Genomic DNA, 25,750 nt, shown 5'->3' with positions numbered 1-25,750 from the left:
TCTCTGCTAGAAGAAAGAGTACACCTAAAAAAATTATAATAAGAAACTGTGAATTGTTATTAACTGGTAAAAATTAACATAATACATATTTTGCATATAAATATATGCATATATCATATTTAAATATACTTAAATAACCTACACAGAATTGGAAGATTATTGGGCTCAGGGTAATTTTTTAAGTGTTTTTTAAGTCTTTCTTAGGATCATAGTTAGGCTAATATTGCTGTGATAAAACACCATAGCCAAATACAACTTGGGGAGGAAAGGGTTCATTTCATTTTTCACTTCCAGGTAATAGTCTGTCACTGAGAAACTCAGAACAGGAAATCAAGAAGGGGGGTAGGAACCTGAAGGCAAGAACTGAAGCATAAACCGTGGAGGAACACTAACTGCCCAGCTCCTCATGTCTTGCTTAACCTGTTTTCTTACACAACTTAGGATCACCTACCAATAAGTGGTGGTACTTCCATGTGTACTCTCAAAGTATTCATTAATGAAGGAAAATTCTCACAGCCTTACCCACAGTCCAGTTTGGAAGGTGAATTTTCTCACTGAGGTTCCTTCTTCCCAAATGACTATGGCTTGTGTCAAGTTTACAAAAATCTCACCAGGACACTTGCTTAATTACCATCCCTACTGGAACACTTATATATGCTTCATAATATTCTTTCTTACCAACTGTATATCCAGAATCCCATACATGTGATGGTAAGTTATGATAGTTAAAGGTTTTCACGCAGTCTAACTTCACATACAACATAACATATTTTACACCACTTTTGTAACTCAATGATCCCCACAAAGAAATGAGTATTGTAAATTTATTATGACCTTTACTCACTTAATGAGCAGAAATAACTGACATTAAATGGTAGAGAATTGAAGAGGTTCTTAACAGTCACAACAATTTGAAATTGGAATAGCCTGCCTTTTATAAGTGTGAATATGTCCACAGAAACATCTATGAGGTAGTAACGCAATCATTTGACAGGCGTTAGAGAAAAGGGAATCACCACATACTCTACTTTTCATATACCCATCCTTCACGCTTCAGGTGACTTGCAGTGGTGTTACAAAGGCAGGGGATGTGATAAGAATATAATGAAATACATGAAACATTGCTGATATAAAAGTACATTGTCTTAGAGTTTATATTGAAGACATTTCTTTTTAAAATTTTAAAAGTGAGTGTAGTCAATTAGTGTCTAATAGAGAGGTCAAAGTAAGCAGTGAGATTTATAGCAAAGGTTGGATTTTGTCAGGTGTCTAAATATAGTATTTTTTTTTTATTTTCGAGACAGAGGTTCTCTGTGTAGTTTTGGAGCCTGTCCTGTGACTCACTCTCACTCTGTACCCCAGGCTGGCCTCGAACTTACAGAGATCCACTTGCCTCTGCCTCCCGAGTGCTGGGATTATAGGCGTGCGCTACCACCGCCCAGCTAATCTGATATTTGGCAGTTTCACAATCCAGGTTAAAAGCAGCAAAGGAATAAACTGTACAGTGCCGTGTACAGTCTAGAAATGAAAATAGCCACTGAGGCACGCATCAAGGATTCATGCCCATGTGGTTGAAGGACTGAAGGAAACAAATGGGGCAGAAAAATCCATATTTTAATCACTCTCCCAGAAAGCATCCAACTTTTAGCTAGTCCTATCAAGTCTTTCAAAACACAACTCAAGTCAGCCACTTCTTCCTACTTCTATTTACCTACTTCTCACCAAATTTCCAGTGAGTGTCTCCACTCTTACATCAGGGGCCTTTGCAGTCACATCCTTCCTACTGCGAACACTTTTGGAAATGTTACTTACATATAGAGATCCTTGATTTACAATAGTTTACCTCATTTTTTTTGACATGATATCGATGTAAAAGTGATAAGCTACTGAGCAGAAACTGTTGTTTGCTGTTCAGATTCTGATCCTTTCCGGGGCTGGGGATATGCAGAAGGATGCTTTTGGTGCTGCTAGGCATTAGCCAGAAGCTGCATCTCCCAGTTAGCTATGAGATCTCCTTTGCAAACAGGCAACAGTGTACAGTGTGCCCACAGGTGCGATAGGGATGCCCAGTAAGGCAGCTGTCTTTGATGTGTTTTTGACCTCACAGTTTTTAGGCGACAATGAGCTTTGTAAGTTGAGGAGAATACGTATCCCATTCCATCACAAGTAAACCATCTTTTAGGTTTCTCTTAATCTTCCCAAATAAAATTCAAAGCTTTACTCTGCCCTATAAAGTACCATAAAAGCTTTCCTTCTAGCTGTCACTCAAGGCATAGTCATCTCCCTTTCCCCCTAGCACATTGTAATTCAGCAGTCACTCTGTAATACAAACTAATTAATCCTGTTCGGGAGCCTTCACAAACATTCTCTCTGCCTCTGGAGACTGTTTTCCAGATCCTTGTAAGCTGTAACGCATCTTCACCTATAGGTGATTTCTTTGCAGAAACTAATTTGGCCATCTACTGGTGAGAACATCCACTGTGCCCCAGCCAGTATTTGTATCTCATACTCCCCTTAGCCATTTGTTGTTATTTGCTGTTTCCTCATTTAGGCCATTAAATTATATGGCTTTAGTTGCCTGCATATGTATTATAAGTTCATAGCAAGCAAACTTTTGTCTTTTAAAACTCACAATTTTGATTTTCTTTATATTTGAATAAAGGTCTATTGTATAGACATATCATAATGTTATTATCTGTTCATCAGCTCATGGACAGCTACCTGGTTCCATTTCCTATCATGAATATAGAATGAGTGAATATGAGTTAACAAGTGTATCTGTGGTAAGATACAGAGACTTTTAGGTATATGCCAAGGTGTGGTATACATGGGTCATATGACAATTTTTGAGACATCTCCACACTGATTTCCACAGTGGCCATATAGTTTACAACCCTACCACATCTATTCTTCTCCTACAATCACATCAGCATTTGTTGTTTATTTTCTTGACAACAGCTATTCTGACTAGGGTAAGATGGAATCTCAAGCGATGTATAATTTGCATTTCCATGATGGTTAAATATGTTGGACATTTAAAGGTGATTTCTCAGCTATCTGTTTTACTCATTTGAGAAATATCTTTTCAGTTCCATAACCTGCCCCCATCTTTTTTTTTAAATTTTCGTCGACTGTTTGTTTCTTCATAGTCTATGCTTTTTTTTTTATTTCTTTGGCTAATCTAGAAATTAATCTATCACATAAAAAGCTGGCAGAAAAAACTTCTATTATTGAGGAAGATAGGGCAGGGAAATGGGGGTGAGAATTACCAAAAGTGTGTGTGTGTGTACATAATTGTCAAAGAATAAAAATAAATAGAATTTTAGTACATATATGAAGCATGTAGGATAGGAGAAACATTGCATGTCTAGTATTTCACTTACCTTTCATTGTCCCAGATATCGTGGACAAGAGAAACTTCACCATATGATTCAGCAAGAAATGTAAAAAAATAAAAAATATCCCTAGGTCTCAGCCTTAAAACCTCATGGAAATTGGAAATGTACTTTTAGCTCTCAGAATCAGAGAAGTACCACAATAATCTAGAATCAGAAAGGTATGTAGAATGTCACCATTGCCTCAGTTTCCCTTCATCTTGCTGTGGTAAAAATAGACTTACAAAGGAAACTCAGAGGCGAAAGAGTTTATTCTGGCTCATAGTTCAAGGCTACAGTCTTATCTTGTTGGGGAAGTAAAAATGAGAGAAGCGTAAGGCAGCTACTCACTATGCATCCCCAGTCAAGGAGCAGCTTAGCTTAGTTCCCCCTTCTGATAGAGTCCAAAATGCAGCCCAAGTAATGGAACTACACAGGCGGGTGGGTATTTCCTCCTTAATTATCCTAATCAAAAGAACCCTTCATAATCATGCCTGGAATCCCATCTTCAAGGTGATTCTTGATCTCATTAGGTTGGCAATTGATATTAACATCAAAAGCCCATGCTTAGTCAACTTGATACCCAAGTATATCACCTTAAATAATAACATTCCACTCCTTGTCTCCATAGTCTCATCATGTTCATCTCATATTGCACAATATTATCCAGTGAATCAACAGACCCCACAGGCTTTACAAACTTCAGTAATTTGAAAGTCCAAAGTCCACATTTCATCTGGGACTCAAGCCAATATATTCACTGTGAATTCCTATAAGATAAAAAATAAGTCATATACTGCCAGCATATAATGATGCAGAATAAACATTCCTATTCTAAAAACAGAAGAATTGGTTCATACCAAGGAATGACAAGACCCAACCAAAACCAAAGCTAGCAGGGAAAACATCCCATCTTTTAGTTCCAGGTCTGGCATCTAAGGCTGTGATGAAATTTTCTAAAGGTTAAAAGTAGCCCCATACTTACAACGCCACCAGTTGCAATACATACATCTCCACTTCATGTCTGCAGCTCTCATTGGCAGATACGATATGACGACATCTACAGCATTGTGTGTTTCATTGCAACTTAGGCTTTACCTTCACAGCTTTACACAGTGGCCTTTCAGGGACTCCTTGTCGGGATTCCCATCCAACCACACATTGCCTATCCTCAGCTGCTCTCGGAAACTGTGAAGCAGGACTCCGTGAGAACATCATTCTTTTTTAATTTTTTTTTCATTTTTCTTTATTAAGAAAATTTCTACTCACTCTACATACCACCCACAGATCCCACCTCCTCCCTTCTTCCACTCCCCCAGCTCTCCCTCCCAAGCCACCCCACATCTCCTCATCCCCCAAATCAAGGTCTCCCATGGGGAGTCAGCAGAGCCCTGTACACTAAGCCTAGGCACCCTAACCATCATCACAGATGCTTTGTCCAGTGACTGATGGAGGCATATGTAGAGATCCATGGCCAGGTGCCAGGCTATACTCCAGGAATCCAGTCAATGAGAGAGAGGAGGGATTCTGCAGGTGGGGGACATCAAGATTATGATGGGAAGATGTGCAGAGATGGCCAGCCACACTAGTGGAAGCCCATGAACTGTAGACTAGTGGCTGTGGAGACCATCATTCTTTTTTTTTTTTTTTTTTTTTGGTTTTTTCGAGACAGGGTTTCTCTGTGTAGCTTTGTGCCTTTCCTGGAACTCACTTGGTAGCCCAGGCTGGCCTTGAACTCACAGAGACCCGCCTGCCTCTGCCTCCCGAGTGCTGGGATTAAAGGTGTGTGCCACCAACGCCCGGCTAGAGACCATCATTCTTAATATCCCCCATGCCTGCAAAACTAATACCTTGTGGATCATGTTGCTCAGTTATTCTTCCAGCCAGTGACGTACCCTGGACTTTACGGACCACAGGTTTAAAATCCTCTGTGCTAACACTGGGGAGGGAAGCTTTCTCTAGGGAGTTGGTTTTGAGAATCAAGGAACTTCTTCAGTTTAGTTCTTATTTTTCCCTTCAAAGACTTTTGCTTCTTCTGAAGCTGGGTATGGTTTTGCCTTCAGGAACCTTTCCTATTTTTCCATTGCAGCCCGGGTGACTCTCTTCCCTGGTGCTGATCTCTATAGAGTTACAGCTCCTTGATCAGCACCAGCTGAATATTCTTTTGTCTTTAAATTACCCATGCCAGAATCTTTAGTACATTGCTTTAAACTCAATTTCACTTAAGTTTTCAGGTCATGGGCAAAATTAAGCTAGGTTTTTGTCCAAAATATGTTAAGAATGGCCTCTAACCTAGTTGCTGATGGAGTCCTTCTTTGCTTCTAAAACAGTGGTTTGCAGCCTTCCCAATGCTGCGACCCTTTTATATAGTTCCTCATGTGGTGACCTCCAACCACAAAAATTATTTTGTTGCTTCTTCACAACTGTAATTTTGTGTTAGAAAACACAATGTAAATATCTGATATGCAGGAGAGTCACTGCTCCAAACCCTCAGGAATTGGATCTCCACTTCCTATGTTTCTTTCTGTGTTCTGGGGAAACTATTGTCTCTCTTCCTTATGTTTGTCACTATGCTGATGCTGTGAGGAGACACCTTGGCCTAGGCAACATAAAGTAAAACAAAACAAAAGCACTTAATTTTGAGGCTTGCTTACAGTTGTAGATGGTTGGTCCATGATCATGGTAAAGAGCACACAGCCATGGTGCCAGATCAGTAGCTGAGAAATTTATATCCTGATTCTCAGGTAGCAGGTGGAGAACGAAAGACCAGGCATGGCATGGTCTTTTGCAACCTTACACCCCATGCCCAGTAATGTACCTCCAACAAGGACACACCTTCCAGTCCTTCCCTAACAGTTCATCAATGAGGCACTAAGCATCCAAATATATGAGCCTATAGGAATATTCTCCGATGAACTACCACATGCTTTAAGATATAAATGAGACTTCTTTGCTGGAGGATAAACTAGGTTAAGTGTTTATGAAGGAGCAACTTGGTGACTGTCAAAGTCATTCCCATCTGTCATTCCTTGTCCATTCATTTTGAATGTATTATTTTACATTTGTATTTCCAGTATTTACAACATTATGTAAAAAAGGAGTAAAACTATTGGTTAATTCAGGGAAAAATGACACTTGCATATATCAACAGTCACAAGAAACATTTAAAACAATTGTTAGCCTTTTTCATAACCTGCTGTTTTGAAGTCTACATTCTTTTCTTTACTTTCCATTATAGTAAATGCCAATAAAATGATGTGTTGAATATAGTGCAACACCCTACAAGCAAGGGAGTTGAGGCAGGGTCTGCCTGGGCAATTCTCAGAAGACAAAATTATTCCTAGCCAGCAAAATATGACTAATGAAGAAAAGTAAATCACTGAGTGATGTACTTATAAATTAAATATAAATTTCATGCCTCTGTAACTCTCTATATCTGTAAAATTAGGTCAATGAAATATGATTTTGGTGTAAGATTATATCACTTCTGAAACATCATCATAGACTGCTATCAGAGATTTGGGTCATACATTTTTGTACAGTCTGGATTTGTCTAGGAAGTGACATGGAAAATTGTCATTTGTATATTCTGTATTCTGAAAGGCAAAGAATGCAGAACACTAGTTTCTAAAGTGCTCACTCAGAAGATTTGAAGCTTAGATTATTTGTTGAACAATAAATAGAGTAGGAAGAGCTGTGAGTTTACAAGGATTGAAATATGGAGCACATAACCATCTTTCAAATAAAGCATTGTACACCCTCAAGCAACCTCTGCAGATTATACTGCAGTTGTAGATTTATGGGAACTGGGCATAATTGGTCATCAGCACACACTAAAGATTATTGAATTCTTGCCTTGCAAGCCTGTCTTTTGCTAGGCTTGATATATTTATGTGCATTGGGGGAGTAGTTTAAATGCCTTCACAATGCAGTGTTTTAAAGAGGAAATACAGAGATACTCCTGGAAGATGGACTATTGCATTGAATCCTGCTGTAAGCTGGTATTCTCTAAGCATAAGGGCTATGAGCAACCTCCCCTGTATTTGGCTTTTGAAATTTACTTTCTGGTATTCTAGAAAGAGATTAAATTTGTAGAAAATGTAAACCAATATTGCTGATACATTGTGTATATATACTGTATTTATGATACCTTAAAAGATTTAATTTTATTAATTGTCCCCCAAATACCCCCAAATACCACCTTTAGTCATTTAATATAGTTTTATTAATTTTTTTAAATTTATTTTACATACTAACCACAGTTTCCCCTCCATCCTATCCTCCCATCCTCTTCTCCCACCTCTTTCCTACGTCCCATTGACTCCTCAGAAAGGGTAAGGCCTCCCATGGGCATCAACAATATATGACATATGAAGTTGAGGTAGGTCCAAGAAGCTCCTCCCCTATTGGGAGGTATTAAGGCAACTCCAAGTAAAAGGATAGGGCCCAGGGTCCAGAAGAGATGAAGTGCATTCCAATGGTGTTCTCTGGAGAACTCTCTTTGGTCTACCTCTAGCATCCAGGATCCAGGAACTAAAAGAGCCTGCACTTCCGGATCTCGATCTTAAAGGTTCCTGTCTTGGCCCTGCCTAGTAGGTATAAGAGTTACCAGAAGCCTCAAAGCGGGTAGTACTTCCAGGTCAAAGCTGGAACAGCTACACACTACACTCCCCTCTGCACCAAGTCTGAGTGAGGCATCCCACCATAGGGAATAGGTTCCAAAAAGGGCAGTTCATGTGCCAGGGTCAGATCCTGGCCCCACTGCTAGGAGACGCACAAACAGACCAAGCTACACAACTGTCACCCACATGCAGAGTGTCTAGGTCGATCCAGTGCAGCTTCCACAGCTGTCAGTCTAGAGTCTGTGAGCATCCACGAGCTCAGGTCAGCTATCTCTGTGGGTTTCCCCATCATGACCTTGACCCCCTTTGCTCCTATAATCCCTCCTCCCTCTCGGCAACTGAACTCCAGGAGCTCAGTCAGGTGCTTGGCTGTGGGTCTCTGCATCTGCTTCTGTCAGTCACTGGATGTAGGTTCTATGATGACAACTAAGGTAGTCACCAATCTGATTATAAGAGAAGGCCAGTTCAGGCACCCTCTCCACTATTGCTAGGAGTCTTAGCTGGGATCAGTAATTTAAAATTAATTTTGTAAGTAGTAGTCATGCCTTCCTAGCAGTCTTCAGTCTCTTTGCTCTTTCCTTGACTTTTCTAACATCCATATTTTGAAGGCCAGTTTTCAATAATTTCCTTTTATCTGGGTTTGTCTGATATTTACCCATCATTAGACAAACGTCCTTATTTTCCTACAGTGTCACATAAATAATGCTTTTTTTCACCCCATTGCTTATGTGAAAGGTATTGCATTATACAACTATTTATGTTTTCTATTACTGTGGCATAAGATTAGTCTGCTTATTCAAGACATTTCCTATAGTTTTTATTTTAAAATTAATTCTATATCTAATAAACATTTTTAGAGGAAGATGTTTTGAAACGGTATTAAAAATTTTTATTTTTTTATCTACATTCACTCATAGCTTTTGACATCCATTAAGGTTTCATGCCTGAATTAAAATTATATTCTAATGATGGTTATTTCATAATTCCATTTTTTCCTCTGTATTTACTTCATGCCACTGTACTTTGGGAAAGCTGATTATCTCTGTTATCTATTCATCCAAATGGTAACGACGAATAGAATCCAGTTTTATTTCATGGGTTGTAATTCATTGCCATCATAATTCACTTTCATGTTTAAAGTTTCCCCGACTATGCCATTGGGAGAGCCTTCAAACTACTTTGTAGGCCCTTTTAACAAGCCTTACCACTCTCTGAGACTCTCTTTCTTTGTGGCTTACTGTGTTTTTGACTCACCTTATACTTTCCCTAAATTGGCTTCATCTGTTCCTTAATGAGCCCCAATATCTTGTCATGAAGAATTATATTTTAAGCCATGTTATTGCTTCTAGCTTTTCTAAGTGGTCAAAACTAAGTTACCTGGGTAAGAATATACATATGCATTTACATCACAAACTATGCACTGTGCAATTTAGATCAACATAAAAGTACTCACTTTATAAAATTTCAATTTTGAGATAGGGCCTAATATGTGTTATCAGAATTCTTAAATGGCCAGTAAAGTGTAACATGTAGAATAGATCAGTTGATGTTGTCACACTCAATATTGTCTCTTACAGACTGAACTGTCTATTAGTGAAGGGAACTTGAAATACAGTATTGAGAGTCCAGAAGCATTTAAATGCAGCAAAAATTGCCAAAGTAGTAATTGATAGTTCCACCATTTGCAGGCAGCCCAATTCAAGGATTAGTTAAGCATCTACCTGGGCCAATGGTCAGGCAGCTAGAGACTGTAATTCCTGCAGCACCTACCTTGCAGAATTGGAGTGAATTTCAGTGTTGTTGCAGAGGTATTAATTACATTAGACCAGTATTTGTGACAAAGAAAGTACATAAAGTAGAGGTTCATTTTTGTGCTAATCATTGTTGAGATTTCAATTTAATTAGTTCTACAACCTTTAGTAACATTGTGTAGACCTGGAGAACTAGAGGTCCACATGAACTAAGCAGTATTTGCCAAGAAACACGTCATAGTTTCGGTAGGTGCATGTAATATGTGCCATCATCATGCTCTTTGTGTGGATCAGGAAGGATGGCTGAATACTAAACCTGCAGGATTTTCAACCAATCTTGGCTCAAAGCCAGCTTGCTAGGGTAGGGTGCCTTTTTGACACTGCTTGGACAAGAGTCGGGCACCTTTCTGCAGGGACTCCAGCATACATCCATACTCCATTTTTAAACTCTCTCATCATATAATAATGAGAGGATGTTTGCCTTCATATTCAGACATAATAGGCTGAGAAGTCAGGAAGATACAATGTTTCACAAGGAATGGGGCTTGACTAGGCCATGGTGGACTCCAGAGATAGTACAGTGGGACAACCAATATACACGGTATATAGAGGAACCCAGGAGGCAAAGATGAATCAAAATATGTCATAAAAGACATAGGTATTCCTTTTAAAATGTTGAACGGAATCCATATGCCTCAGGAGATTGTCTTTCCAGGCCTTTGCTCATAATAGCAATTGAGTGCACAATTCTTATGCAAGGCTCACATTTTGCATTGCTTTGTACACATGAATGAGTTGAAGTTTGAGGATACTACATTACTTGATAATATGACTTGAACTAATGATAAGCCCCAAATTATAGCCTAACCCAATGCATGCAACATTGTTTCAATCTTCCTTGCTTTATCCACCAGTAACACTGCCTTCCTATCCCTGCCGATATGAATTACTCATGTACTTATCAAATATTTGGGTGAAACCAATGTACTGAACGTAAGGCTAGACATTAGGTTATAATGGAGAGGTGACACATGGAGAATAGACTCTACTTTTGGAGAGAAACCTTAGTAAAATAATTATACTGTATTTATATTACAAAAATACGAGAAGCTAAGAGGAAAGAACCAGGCGACATGAAGTGCTTACATTGGGAGGATTTTACCTGGTGAAATTAGAGAGAATTTTTTTTTTTTTTTGGTTTTTTCGAGACAGGGTTTCTCTGTGTAGCTTTGCGCCTTTCCTGGGACTCACTTGGTAGCCCAGGCTGGCCTCGAACTCACAGAGATCCGCCTGGCTCTGCCTCCCGAGTGCTGGGATTAAAGGTGTGTGCCACCACTGCCCGGCGAGAATTTTTAAAGAATTTGATGCTAAACTTGAGCTGATAATCTAAGAGAAAGATTGAACTAGATGAAGAAGGGAAGAAAACACATGCAGAGATCATATTGAGACAGGGAGCTATGCAAAGTGGGCTGAAGACCCTTGTGGCCATGGAAAAGTTATTAACAGGTCTTTATTCCAGAGGATGCCAGCAAGCAGGTAGGAATTAAGCCATCCATTGCTTACCAGGCTCAGTAGACTCAATAAAGAGTGCCATCAAGGGCTTTTGGGACAAGGACTAGATTGTGAGTTCAATTCTATACATGATGACTTTGAAGTGTGTGTGTGTGTGTGTGTGTGTGTGTGTGTGTGTGTGTGTGTGTGACAGCCAAAAGGAAATACAAAGTAATAATCAGATTTTAAAAGAAGGTAGTGTGTTGGAGTTTTTGAAGCTCTATGAGGCATCCTACTTGTATTTCTGCTTCATTGATAAAACACCATGGCTAAAAACAACATGGAAAACAAAGGATTTATTTGGTTTATCCTTTCTGGTCATAATCCATTGTTGAGGAAACTCAGAGCAGGATCTCAATCATTTGCTGCATATGGGACCTTAGAGCACTGATTCTCAACCTATGGGTCATGACCCATTTACCCTTTCACAGGGTCCTATAAGACCATTGGAAAACACAGATATTTACAATATAATTCATAACAGTAGAAACATTATAGTTATGAAGTAACAGTAAAAATAATTTTATGGTTAATGGTTACCATAATATGAGTAAATATATTAAAGGGTTACAACATTAGGAAGGTTGAGAACCACTGCCTTAGAGGAAGGTTGCATATTGGTTTGATATAGGCTCATGTTCACCTACCTTTCTAAAGCAGCCCGGGTTCACCTGCCTAGGGATGGTACTGTGCACAGTGAACTTGGCTCTCCTATATCAATTAATAATCAAAAAGATACCTCATAAGCTAGGCTAGTCTGATGTAGGCATTTCTTCAGTTGAGGTTCCCTCCTCCAAGATAAGTCAAGTTCACATATATATATATATATATATATATATATATATATGAAGCATAAATATATGTTTGTTCATTATGTGCATGAGTGAATATGGATGCCCCTATATGGAAGTCAGAGGTTAAGGTCAGGTACTTGACTGCTGCCCCCTTTATATTTAGAGACAGGGTCCCCAACTGAACTTGGAGGTCACCAATTCAGCTGTATTGGCTGGCCAGTGAGCCCCGGTGATCTGCCTACCTCTCCCTTCTATGCTTTGCCATTTTAGACATATCACTGCATCTAGATATTGATGTGTGTGTTGGGGATCCAAACACAAGTCATACTTGTGTGGCAACACTTGACAGACTGAGCCATCTTGCCATCTCCCCAACCCCTCTTTCCTCTCCCATCCTCTCCTCTCCCAGCTCCTACTAAGCCCACCCAACCTCAGTGCCATCATAGATCCCAAGCTAGCTTTAGACTTTTGATCCTCTTGTCTCTCCCTCTGAAGTACTGAGATTGCTTCCGTGCCCCAAGATGATGGGCAAATGTCAACTAGTTCTGATATCAATGCTTACATTTTATTTTTCTCAAAGCCAAGATTTAGGAAAAAATTCATAGATCAGTCAAAACTGATTCAAACGTATAGTGAAATTTGTTTCACAGATGAATATTTCTATAGATGTTCTTAAAGTAAGACATAATTATGGATGACTGGCCATGCTTCAGACTCAGTACTATAAATGGAATTTTAAATAAGGAACTGCAATCCCTTACCAACAACATCGTCCAGCGGCATCCAGTGTTGTGCCAACTTGACTCCTGTGTCTCAGTGGTTCATACTGTGACTTTCTCAAACATGAGCTTTTGAATCAAATATGTGTACCTTTTTTTTAATCTGTATCAAGAGATTCCTAAAATGTTCACCTGTGTATAGAGGAAAGAAACTACATAAAGAAAGACTGGAATATCTAAAGTATGTGATTCCCTTGTTGAAGGCTTTCCATTTTATTAAACAAACCTTTACTTTTTAACCTCATACATGCTATACACTGTTTACATGCACACAAATACAAACATATGAAATATCAGCGAAAGGATTTGTTTCTGATTGTCTTTAATGTTCCAGAGTCCTTTGTAACTAAATCATTTTGGTTACAGTTATGGTTTACTACCTATTTGTTACTTATCCTTATGCATTATATTTTAGGATACATTTTATAAGGTGGGCATTAGGCATTAAAAAGAGTTTCATGTGTGGTTTCATTGATTTACTATGCTTACAAAAGCATTATATGGCCAGATATTATGTAAAATGGACACACTCTTGCTTCTTGTTTCACCCAGTGCAATCAAATATCAGTAGATGCAGGTTTTCAAATGCAGAAAAATCCAGATTTGAGGCAATACCTTACTCATACTTGGGTGACATATATAAAATAAGTTCTAAAATTCTCATACAGAGGGATATCTGTGGAGCATCTAAGTCATAGGAAAGAGTTATCAACCTTGATGGAAAACTTATAATGAACTGATTCCTCCATGTGCTAAAGAACTATTTTGATGAGTCATTGATGATCACAGTTGTTGTCTTTGTCTTCTTGATTAACTTCAGAGCACATTCAGAAAATGAAGGCACCTCTTTACCATCTGCTGACTCCTGTACCAGCCCCACAAAGATAGACTCTTCATATAATAAGACGGCTAAGCAGTGCCTAGAGGAGATATCTGGTAAGTGTGCAGCTGATTGATGCAAAAGTCAAACCTGAAGTTTTTTTTGTAATCTCCTTGACAGTCTATTTTATCAGGTTATGTTTGCTCTGTGATTTTTTTCAAAACGGGACTCCGTATATTTCATGCCTCAGAGTTTTTCAGATATTTGCCTGTTCTGGTGAGGGTGATCATATGTTGCTCTGAAAAGGGTGAGAAGAGTGGTGGTTCTTTCAGAACCTGGAAGTGGAATTTGCTTTAAGTCATTTGCCTCTAGGGAACTTCTGTGGTTAGTAGAGTAGTCCTTGGATATGTATGGAGATTAGAGATCCACTAAAGATCAAGCCTAACTATGAAGTTTAGAACTCATTCAATCCTGTCCTATGTTTAATTCTGTGATGTTTATAATAGTTCTACAGTGCACATCTCAGGGAAAATCTGGTTAGGAAGATGTTTCCTTGTACAGATGTAGGTGATAGAAGAAAAGTTTCAAATCTCCAGGGTACAATTATCCGATTTTTAACTGTATGAAATTGGATTTTCTGCTTGCATCGAGTATGTTTTCATCGATTCAGACAAGCCTAGGGTTATATGGAAAGCCTTTCACATAATTTTATGTGTATGTATTATGTATAATATAGTCATTTTTGCTCATTTATGAGACCCAAGTAACTTCTTAGAAAACTATATTGTCATTAGTTGGAGAGAGAATTTAAGAAATTTTGATAGGGTTGTGATTAGAGGCACAGTGTCTGTTTTTTCAACAAATCTTTGGGTTAGCCTTCATATGTCCACTGCCAAGTCCAAAGGCAAAAACTAGGGAGCAATTTGAGTTTTAAACATTTCTGTATTACTTCAAGACTTCTAAATCCCATTTTGAAGCTCAAGAAAAGGCACAAAATCACAACTGGGGAGGTTAAGAAATGCCAACACTTTTATAGCCATGAAATTCAATTCAGCAAGCATGAGCCCTTCCTGAGATACCTGTCACTGAGTCGTGACAGAAATGACAAAGCAACACTCCAGGTGTCACTGTGGGAATGAAAATGGTTGAGACTTTGGGCATCTGTGACTTCAGATGGCAAAGTCAACACAGGGCCAGTGCAGATAAGGAGGATGAATTATGATGTGAAGATATGGCTCTGGTGATGTATTTATAGACCTCAGACATTCAAGAGAAGTGTCAAGATGATGCTCTGTCCCTGTGTTGTGACAAGACATTTTATAAATGATGGTGTGAAGAAGCTTCAATTACCATATCGAATGTGCATGAACATCTGCATTATGACTATGCAGTACAGTGCTCCAGTCTATAGTTGGCAGTGAATTTGAGTCGAATTTGAATTGTAATCATTGTTTCACCAAGAAACACTGTTTTCTGAAGTTAATATATCCATGAGTAGCTCTGATGGAATAAATAATCCATAGTTAATTTTACAGCTTCTTATTCTGTCTACATTTAATCTTTTTATATATTTGAAATTAGTAGTTCTATTTAATGTTCTGGTGTTTTAATAGAATCTTTGAAAATGTAATATAAACCAGATATTTAATAGAAGGGCAAGTTTTTTGTAGAAATATGGGTCACAGATTTGAGGAAGGAGAGGAAACAGAAAATAGATGCTGAAATGAGTCCTGTGCTATGATGTCATTTTTACCATTATCTGTTTGAAATGAGCTTTACATTCTGGATCATTCTCCCTCCCTACAAGGCAATCCCTGACTTCATTTATGGTATTTGAAGTATTTGAATAAATGGTTCTCCCAAGAACTTAGCCTCTTCCAGGGACCTTTTCTCACAATCCCTCCTCATAGTCAGTGCCTAGGCCTGGGCATCATCAGGAAATATAACTTCTCTACAGCATCTTTGCCATGAATCCTATTCTCTTTTTTAAAATTACTTTATATGAATGGTTGTTTTGTTCATTATGTATGCTTGTATATGATATGTGTCCCTGGTGCCTACGGGGGCCAGAAATCGATGACAGAGCTCCTAGAACTGATGTAACGTCTTGTTGTGAGCCACCATCGGACACCATACTTGAACCCTGGTCGTCTAGAGGAGCAGCCAGTGCTCTTAACACCTGAACCATCTCCTCAGCCCCATAAATCCTATTCTTACTGCTTGAAGTTCCCTGTGTTTACAGTACTCTTCCCACTGTTTCCTGATTCCATGATTATTCTGCTGGGACTTCCATTTTATGAACCTCATGCTTTCTTATTGCCCTTTATCCAACTACCTTCTTTTTTTTTTTTTTTTTTTTTTTATCAGTTTGGTAATTGTGGTAACTGAAGAATTGTTCTCCCCATCCCCCACACATCCCTAATTCCTTTATCGTTTCCCACTTCACCAGAACAACAAGTATAGTTTTATTCTATTCTTCACCTATTATATATCAATAATGAATGAAGAAGATGAAATCTACATGCTGGTTGGGGTGACTCACTCTTTGGTAATCAGTTCAGCCTCATGAGTTTCTAACAGCCCCAGTAAACATTGTGGTTTCCTAATTCTGCTCAGTCTCTCAAATGAAAATATTGCTCCTTTCCTCTCAAAACTCCAACACTGCCTGTCCTAGTCTTTTTAACTGTTAAACTTGATGTAACTTTACTGAATGGGATGCAGAGAAAGGAAGTCTGTGAACTCTGCTTCCATATCTACCCACTCAGAGCATTTGCTTAGTACCTATTTCCTTTGCTTTTCTCGGACTGCTGTCTATTTCACCTTCTAATATATCCCCTCTCTACCAAACCATCTCTTTAGACCATGAAGTGATAACTTCAATGTAATACAAACAGCTTTCCCTTTGCCTTCCAATACAGCCATAATGTAGTTCTTTTGTCCTTCTCTGAGTAGCCTTCAAACCGGCCACTAATCCTTCCTCATTGTTGCCAGAGGTTACGCTAACCAGCTTTTTTCACTTCATGTCTGCACTGAAATTGCTCTTAATTGAAGTTGATGTAATTGGAGACCTGGCAAAATCCAAGGATTAAGCCTTCGGGCTCATCTTATTCACCTCTGACCAGGAATCTGCCCTCTTAGAAAAGAATCCCTTTAGGAAAGAAAGTTTCAGACTTGATCTCAAAATGCCATTGATTTTTTTTTCCCCTGAATCTCACTGTTCGTTCTTTCCTGGTAATCTTTTCTAGTTATGTCTTTTCACCCTAATTTCTCATCATTGAAACAATTCATCTTTCTTCCCAAGACTTGTTTATACATTCTCCCTTGGTGAGTAACAGTAACTCGTGGTTTTAAACACGATCCATATAGTGATTGCTCACAAACGTTTCTCTCTCGTCTTCTCCCTTGCAACCCGACTCAAGTGTCCAGTTCCTTACATATCTCCACTTAAATATCTGAGAGATACTTCCAATTTGCTCTCTTTGAAACAAACCCTAAAGCTGCCTTCCAACTCCCTTTGTTTGGATCTTCTCCATTTTGGGTAATGGTAGCGCATGCCTCTAGTTGCTCGGGCCTGAAACTTAGAATCCTTTGTGACTCCATATATCCTCTACACCTGAGGTCTAGTCCGTTCTACTATGTGACTAACCTATGTGAATTGCTTGCTCTCTGAACTCAGGAAAGAAGGAATAAGCTTTTGATATATTTCTCAGTATTTGTTGTTTTCCTGTTTTTGTCTCATCTCAGAAATTCAGAAGCTCAATAATACTGATGACATTGTATACCCCATTCCATAGAACTAAAGTGTTGTTCTGCTAATATAACTCAGTGAGACAGTACTAGCCTGTCAAGCGATAATCCATAAATTGAATTTCTAACACTACAAACAAAACAAAAATGTAATGTGGGAAATAGTTTAAAAAGAGTAAAATAATTATAATTTCAAGAAAAATCCTGATTAGAGCCCCTTCTTTTCATGTCTATTTTTTGTCTTAACTGCTGTATCCCAGTAGTTGGTTCATAATTCCCACCCAATTACTGTCTGTGAAATAAATAAAATGCACATATTATGTAAACAGGACCCTTGATGAGGAAGAGCCCGTCTTAGGGTTTCTATTGCTGTGAAGAGACACCATGACTACGGCAACTCTTACAAAGAAAACATTTAATTGAGGTGGCAGCTTACAGTCCAGAGGTTCAGTCCATTGTCATCATAGCAGGGAGCATGGCAGTGTGCAGACAGACCTGGTGCTGGCTACACTTGATCAGAAGGTTACAGGAAGAGGACTGCCTGTCACACTGAGTGAAACTTGAGAAAGAGACCTCAAAGCCCGCCCCCACAGTGACACACTTCCTTTAACAAGACCACACCTACTCCAACATGGCCACACCACCTAATAGTGCCACTCTCCTTGGGGGCCATTTTCTTTCACACCACCACAGAGCCCTAACTATATTTAGGTGTATATAGCATGCAGGAAAGAGGAGAGATACTATGGACTTCGGAAGACATTCCAGTCGCTAGAGCTCATGGTGATGTAGAGCGGTTAGCACTTAATGAAAGCGTTGACTGTTTTGTGGTTTTCAAGTTGATACTTCCCCATGAGGCTCAGATGTTTGAATACATGTTCCCTGCTGGTAGTGCTACTCAGGGAGGTTGTGTGACCTTGAGGAGGTGGAGCCTTGACAGAGGATATGGGTCACTAGGGGCAGGCCTTTCAGTTTCATAGTCAAGTCTAATTTCCTGTTCTCTGTGCTTGACTATGGAAGTCTGTATGACTAGTTTCCTCCAGCTCTTGCCATTTCAATTGCTCCTGATGGAATGCCTTCCTCAAACGGAGAACCAAACTGCACTTTTCCATCCTTAAGTTGTTTTCTCGTTTGATATTTTGTCTCAACAATGAGGATTGTAACTGGTATAGACTTGGATGGAAAAAGAAAATAGTTTTGATTCTATTATCACTTATTTTTTTAATATGAGATATAAGACTACCTCTCCCTTCCTCTGTAAAAGTTGATATGTTCCCCAGGAGAGAGGAATCCCTTTTCTGTTGATTAAAACATTGTCAAATCCATCTTTGTTCCAATGACCACATGAAGTATGGTCTGTGAGAATTATAAGACGTCTAAGGAGCACACTTAGTTCATACTGCAGTGTAAATTGGTCAGAGGAATTTGCAAAGAAGGAGGCTTAGCTGTTTAAATTTTCCTTGATGTAATAGCTTACTAGTAGTGACTAAAAAGTTTTTTTTTTTTGTTTTTTTTTTTTTTTTTTTTTTTTTTTTTTTTTTTTTTGACCTGAGGACTGAACCCAGGCAGGGCCTTGTGCTTGCTAGGTAAGCGCTCTACCACTGAGCTAAATCCCCAACCCTCCAAGAAAAGTTGTAAAAGAAAAATAAATAAATGTAGTTAAATTTAGGTGTGAAGATAAGAATTAGAAATGAGAGGCCTCACTTTGTCATTGAAGAATCTCTGTAACTTTAATATTCTCCAAAGTTGTAAGAATAGCACTGAAATTTCCTTTTCTTTATCATATTCTTTTGGAGAAAGCTTCATGGCCTTTACCTGATCTGATAATGGTGGTTCTAAAAATTATTATTATACACTGTACAGTCCACAGCAATGAATAAATCAGCTTATTGTTCAAAGCACTTCCTCTAAGATTCATGTCATGCTCTTGGTATTACATTTCTGGGTGAATTTATCTTGTACATTCACGGCTTTTGCTTTGTTTGTATTTTTACCTTCTTTGACAGGGAGACTTTATTCTCTGAGGCCATTTCTTTTAAGTGCCAAGAGATCAAATATAATTGAGATTAAATGTTCATCCCATTGTAGGATGGTTTTAGATTGTGCTTTCTACTTAAGATCACATTTGCCTTTTTTCCCCTTTATGCATAAGACTCTCTGCTCCCACATGTATCTACTCTGTGTACATTTGTTCAATGCAGTTTTTAACCTTTAACTGGAATAAATATTTGATTGTTAAAAAGATAAAACGCTATCCTGCTTTCTAAGAAGTAATATTGAAATAAGTTGATGATTTTAGGGAATTATTTTAGAACCTAGCATATAGGTTTACCAAAGTGTAAGGTAATGGTTACGTCCACTTTATATTAGAGAATAGTGAATATCTGGCATGTAAGGCCTTTGCAAATGGTCACCAGAACTTGCTATTTCTTGAATGTAGAGTCTAACAATATCAAGCTCAGGTGATTCACATCAGCTTACGTCTTCTAGTCAAATAACCAAATAGGGAAGGAATGCTAACTAAAGACCTAAGAGCATTCCCCACCCCCCAGGAGGTTACAGTGGATGTGTTTTATTTTACATATCGACAAAATTAGAATGAGTCGCATTTCTGCAGGGGATTGTTTTCCTTCTCTTTGCCTGGGAGCTTTTCCTCCACCTTGTATAACACGCATTTCTCTGTGTGATTCCAGATAAATAAAAATAGCCTTGTGTTATGCACACTCAACAAAGCAGGGATGGATGCCTGTAGTGATGTAAGTGGGCTCCTTACAGCTGTCAGGGTAAATTTACATCTAGTAGTTCCAGGGGCAAAGCTACTGAAATTATAAGCTTGTTATAAAAATCTTTAAATGGATAAAAAAAAAATGACAAACCCCTTCTCGGTGTTTCCTTTGTTGGGGTATCTTTCAGAAATATTTTTGGTATTTGTCTACAGTTTCTTCCACCTTGGTTTCATTGAATTTAATCCACTTGTACTGTCTTCACCCTGTGAGAAGAGTGCTGCTGTATTTCTGGCCCAGGGAAATTAGGATGGAACATGCAATTTTATTTGACAAATTAAATTGAAGTAGAAAAATGACACTTGAACAGAAGTGTTGGGATCCATTGTTTAGATTGTTCATCTCTGTTCTCTGTCCTAAGATCAGTATATGCCAGGCTGTGGTCTGGCCGTGGGTCTGAGACTAAAATATATCCAAGCAAGAGCTGTTAACCAATGCGGGGTGGACATTGATGACAGAAAAGTGCATTTTTACTTTGAAAGGCACTCTGAACCATGCTTCCTAACCTTGACACTACTGACATTAGAGAGTGCATAATTCCTTTTCGTGAGCTATGGACCTGTCATTGGAAGATGTTTAACAGCATCCTTGGCCCGTAGATACTACCCTTTCCCATTGGAACCACACATGTCTCTTAGGGAACAAAAGTCATCCTCAATTAGAAGCCCCCAATCTCAGCCTCGTAGCTCACAGAAGTGGGCTCCCAGAGCCAGAAGTACTTGGGAAAACATTAGAAAAGCAATGTCATGACCTTCTCAGACCTACTAAATGCACAGTTGTGGGGCTGGTGCCTTGAAAATGGTGCTTTAATAAGTCCTTCTAATGGTTCTTAGCAGAAACTGGAAAACCACTGTTTAAGGTGATTGGCATATAAACACCCTTTGAAAGGAAAGGGTCTAATTATTGCTTTCATGTATACATGCAAAAGTTCAGTTTTTTGACCTATAAAGCATTAGGGTTCCCTTTCTTGTGTATCAGTGAGGCCTCAGGATACATTACCATATGTCAAACACTGTGTGTGTAACATGGGTCATAGAAATAGAATGTTTCCATCTTAGGAATTACATTGTGTTCTCATAGTCTGGAAACACACTTGGTTACAATAACTTGAAAAGAAAAAACAACTTAAAAAAAAAAGAAATAGTTTTTGAAGCATAATCATCCACTTCAGTAATTATTTATGTGCATTAATTTTATTTAAGCATGTATTATAAAAACACAATGTTTAAAGTGTGAAAATTGAGAATCAGCATTCACAATTGACTGCTGTTTGATGACATCATTTTGATAACAGGTGTTCTTTATATCTAATCTTGCACATTAGTAACTTGGATCTAAGTATGAGCTGCAGTGAGCGGGGGCCATGAAAAGGCATTACCTTCAGAGAATGTTGTCATTATGTGGAACAGAATAGGCATTGCATATTATTGTGCTATTTTATATAGCTAGGAAATAAGACATTTCTCCCCACTGAGATTTATAATTGAAAGTAGAAACTCAGTTAGTTTTGTCATCTCTGAAGACAATGATGACTTACATGTGATTTGACTGACACAGTTTACTATCTTGATGGATTGTTTTCCCATGCTCCCATTTTAGTATGTGATATTTGGGAACAGAAAATCTTCAGAAGTTTTGGTCTTTAATATCCTTCTTAATCGTCCATGTTATACATGATTTCTAATATACCACATATTTGCTTTGTGAAAATGAATTTTCCTAAATCTTGGGATTTCATCCTAAATAGTATGGTATACACACACAATATCGGATAAAAATAAGATACTTATCTTTTAAGTTTTTTATCAATATATGTAATATTAAAAATTAATTTACTGTGATAGGCTTATGGATTGACCTAAGAAATTGCTTAGTATACAAAAATAATGTATATTGTGTGTTTTACTTAAACACCATTTTATGTCTGCACTGGACTGTAAACTTTTTGGTGTGTGCTTTGAGTAACAATACTTTGGCTAAGGTTTTTTTGTTGTTTCTGCTGTGTTTTTGAGGGAAATAAGGAAGAAATCTTGGTTTTCATTATCATGTTAGGATTTTACTCAATATTTTAAGAATTTCAACTTGTCCTTTAAGAGGTAGGATGAGATCTTTCCCTTTAAAACGTTACCTGCCAGAGGGAAGAGGGATTCGGGCTCCGGTTTTTAGGTCCTTTGCACTCTTGAATTTGATTTGTGCTTTTACAGCACGGATCCCAACGTTCAGAAGGCAGATCTGCCTGCTTCAGCTGCCTGCAGCTATAGAGAATTAGTCTGTCATTCTCGGTATCCGGAAGAGCTGTGCTGTGTTAAGAGTGTGTGTGAGAGCATGTGTGTTCCCGAGTGGGAGGCTGGGTGGCTGAGAGTCGTTTAGATGGGCAGAGGATCCTCCTCGTATAGCAGCTCATTCAGGCTTTGGCTCTGAAACCTGTGGCATTCTCGTTTGGCCAGCTGCTGCCATGCCTCTGTTTTAATTTAGCAGGATGTTTGCTGCCATGGCAGCCAGCAGCATCCACTGCCGCAGCAAGGGAGAACCATAGATCTGAGGATGCAGGTGGAATACTAAAATACGAGAGGCTCAAGCCGGGCTGTGCTTCTTTTCTGCTGTCCCTGGGCTCCTCTGCGGAAGCCAAGCCTTACTTAACTGCACTGTGTCAGCTCATTAGAGTAAAGGGTTGCAGATCTGAATCAGGGAAGGGCTGGTGAGAAGCACGGGTGTGGGGCGGGGAACGAGAGACATCCTGCGTTGCTTCACCACCACCACCTTGCATTTCGGAACACAGAAGCATTAAGAGGGAAATGTGGACGCACCATCCTGCTGAGACATACGATTGGATGAAGACAGGAAAACGTAGTTGGCTTCCTGCGCTACTTTTCAGCTGGAGCAGAGTCTTTCGGTGAACTCTTTTTCTGCTTAAGACATGTTTACGCAAAAAAAAAAAAATGTTTGTAAGTACTGCCGATCGGTGAAGTGATGTGGCAAGCTCAGCTGTGGGAAAATGATTGTCTACCCCGGCTCGACAATCTCCTGCGAATGTCTGAGCCTGAGCTTTTGTTAAAGTGCACGTGCTAATTAAAACCAAAAAAAAAAAAGGGGGGGGGGGGGAGACAGTTACAATTGTAGTGGCAAAAGACAATATGAGGTCCGATTGAAAGGAGGAAGGCAGGAGAATCATGCAGCAGGCAGCTGAGCTCTCTGTGTTCCGGGGTAAAGAAGTAAAGAAAAAGGGAGCTTGCCTTCAGAAACAGAAGTCTTTGACCAACCTTTCCCTCACCAGTGAGGGGGAGAGGAGACCCACTGTGCGCATCTCCAACTGGTTTGGAAACGCTGCAAAGGCCAGCCAGAGAGAATCCAACTATGCAGAGAGAGGCTCGCTCTCCAGGTTTCTCTCGAGATCCGTGCAGTCTCTGTACCAGGGCAGCAGCGGCTCAGGAGCCTGGAGCCTCTTGCCTGCAGGAGGCAGCCAGTCCTGTGCTGATGACTTAGAGGACTGGTCTGCACGAAGAGGGCTGGAAGGTGAGAGTGACGAAGACAGCAGGTCTGAAGATGAAACCGGGTCCTCCAAGCCAAGCAGCATAAGCCGAAGTTGGGCCGCTGAGGAGGGAGAAAGCTGCCTGCGGGAAGGGACCGCTCACCTGGATGAGGATGTGATCCTCACCATGCTAGGTGATCTGGAACAGGCACTTTACACTGACTTACTAGGTGAGTCCTGGTTGCTGATGAGGGATGTGTGGTGGTGCTCTTCCATTTTTCTAGGCTAATTCCTTTTTAAAATGTATTTGCTTAGAATTTTAATTTCTTCTTTCTCGAAATGATTTTCCTTGTAAAACTGAACTGTTGAGTACCAGTTTTGAAATTTAACTGGGAAAAGTAAATAGCCTGAGTTGTGGGTATTACTGACTGGGAGTCTGGGATATCCTAAAGGTCAGCATGTGATCCACTGAGTCTTTCATGGAGTCTTGTTGAACTTCTTTCAAGGTGACCTTATCTTACATGTGTAATGAAGATGGATGGGTCTCCTGGGGAAATTTTCTGTATGCTTTCATTTGCTGCTTTGGAATTACCTAGGTAGATGGAGGTCCCCCTTTGATGTGATGTTTCAAGCACTCTGCAAGCACAGGCCTGTGCTTTCTAGCCTTGCCTTGCTTTCCTGCCTGCCTTTCTTCTCTCTCTCTCTCTCTCTCTCTCTCTCTCTCTCTCTCTCTCTCTCTCTCTCTCTCTCTCTCTCTCTCCCTCCTTCTCTCCCTCTCTCCTCCCTCTCTCCCTCTCTCCTCCCTCTCTCCCTCTCTCCCTCTCTTCTATCTGGGAACAGCTGCTCCTGTATATGGATGTTACAACTAAACTGTGGGAATGGCTGTTAACTGTTTCAGACTTTTCAAGCCAGGCCCCTGTAATGGCTCAACATTCAGTGCCATCACTTTTAACTAGATGTGAAGGTTTTTGTGGTGAAATTTTAAATGTCAACCTTGCCACTTATCTTTACATGCATACCTAAGGAAATGTCCACATTTCTACACTCAGTTTCCCACTGACATATATTTATATCACATTGTCTCCTCAAAAATCTCTAAGCATTAAACCAGAGAGCACATCGTATTTTATGTCAGTGGGGGTTTTCAGAAAGGACTTCATATGGTGTTCTGTAAGTTGAAAAGAAGTACCCCTGCCCAGTGATCTCTTTGTTTCCCCCACACACAGATGGTGCTAAGTACAAATTCGTTTTTATTCTCTATGTGAATGTCCCGTGACAAGGTGTTTTATGGGGTTGTCTGCGATGTTTTAGGGAACAGCTTTGGAATGAGAAAGTTTAGAGAGATGGCTGAGGCAAATATGGCTCAATTTTTCGTGTCAGTTTGGCTTGGAAAGAGTAATGAGTCCACCGTTTTGAGAATAGTGCTTTCTGAATCTAAATCCACCAGGTACTCATATGCCAGAGTTGTATTTCTACAGCATGGTATGGTTTGGATGATGAGCTGTTTCTCATAAAGAAAGCTCTACATAGGACAAAGACGAGAGGAAGTCTCAATCCATATGTCTTTTGCTCCCTTTTCCTATCTCTTTTTGATCCTCTGGAACTGTGGAATCAAACAATATTCATCTTTGGCTTATAATATTGTAGCATTCATCTTGCTCTAAGTACCTTTCATGTTAGTATTTTCAATGATGTGAGCAGAGTGTAATCCCCAGGCAGTATTTGGGGGTTGCTGTGTTAAATTATTGCAAGATGTGGTTGGATATAAATATGAAACCTTGCTTATTGTGCATCAATAACCTGGATCATTGCTGTCACAGGGCAGCCTCCTGATAGAAGTGTCTAAGCCAGGCATTGGAACTGAGATCTTGCTAATCATATTCACGTACTTATTCCCATAAGGGTTTCCCCTCCCACCCACCAGTGCCAGCATACGGAAATGCAAGTAAGAAGGGGAGGAACACATTCAAAAAGTTCTGATATGAATAATCATATTTCCATATCAAGCACTTTGAGGAAATTTCCTAGATTGTGATGCTTTACATTTGTAAAATTTCTGC

The 25,750-nt window shown here is 39.3% G+C and overlaps 1 protein-coding gene across 9 annotated transcripts in view; it reads left to right on the top strand.

Annotated features, from left to right (window-relative positions):
- The window catches only part of Nav3 (neuron navigator 3), a 521,591-nt gene that overhangs the window by 347,134 nt on the left and 148,707 nt on the right, over positions 1 to 25,750 (top strand). For 7 of the 9 annotated variants that reach the window (XM_042263540.2, XM_076553883.1, XM_076553884.1 and 4 more), the window contains one exon: positions 13,692 to 13,807. In XM_042263540.2, the coding sequence (XP_042119474.2) occupies positions 13,692 to 13,807 (116 nt within the window). Of the gene's footprint in view, positions 1 to 13,691; positions 13,808 to 22,994; positions 23,921 to 25,750 lie in introns of those variants that run through there. The other 2 variants (XM_076553886.1, XM_076553885.1) reach the window with 1 other exon arrangement.

Source organism: Peromyscus maniculatus, chromosome 18 (assembly GCF_049852395.1).
Source record: "Peromyscus maniculatus bairdii isolate BWxNUB_F1_BW_parent chromosome 18, HU_Pman_BW_mat_3.1, whole genome shotgun sequence".
NCBI lineage: Eukaryota > Metazoa > Chordata > Mammalia > Rodentia > Cricetidae > Peromyscus > Peromyscus maniculatus.
This window is presented reverse-complemented; position numbering and strand designations above follow the sequence as displayed.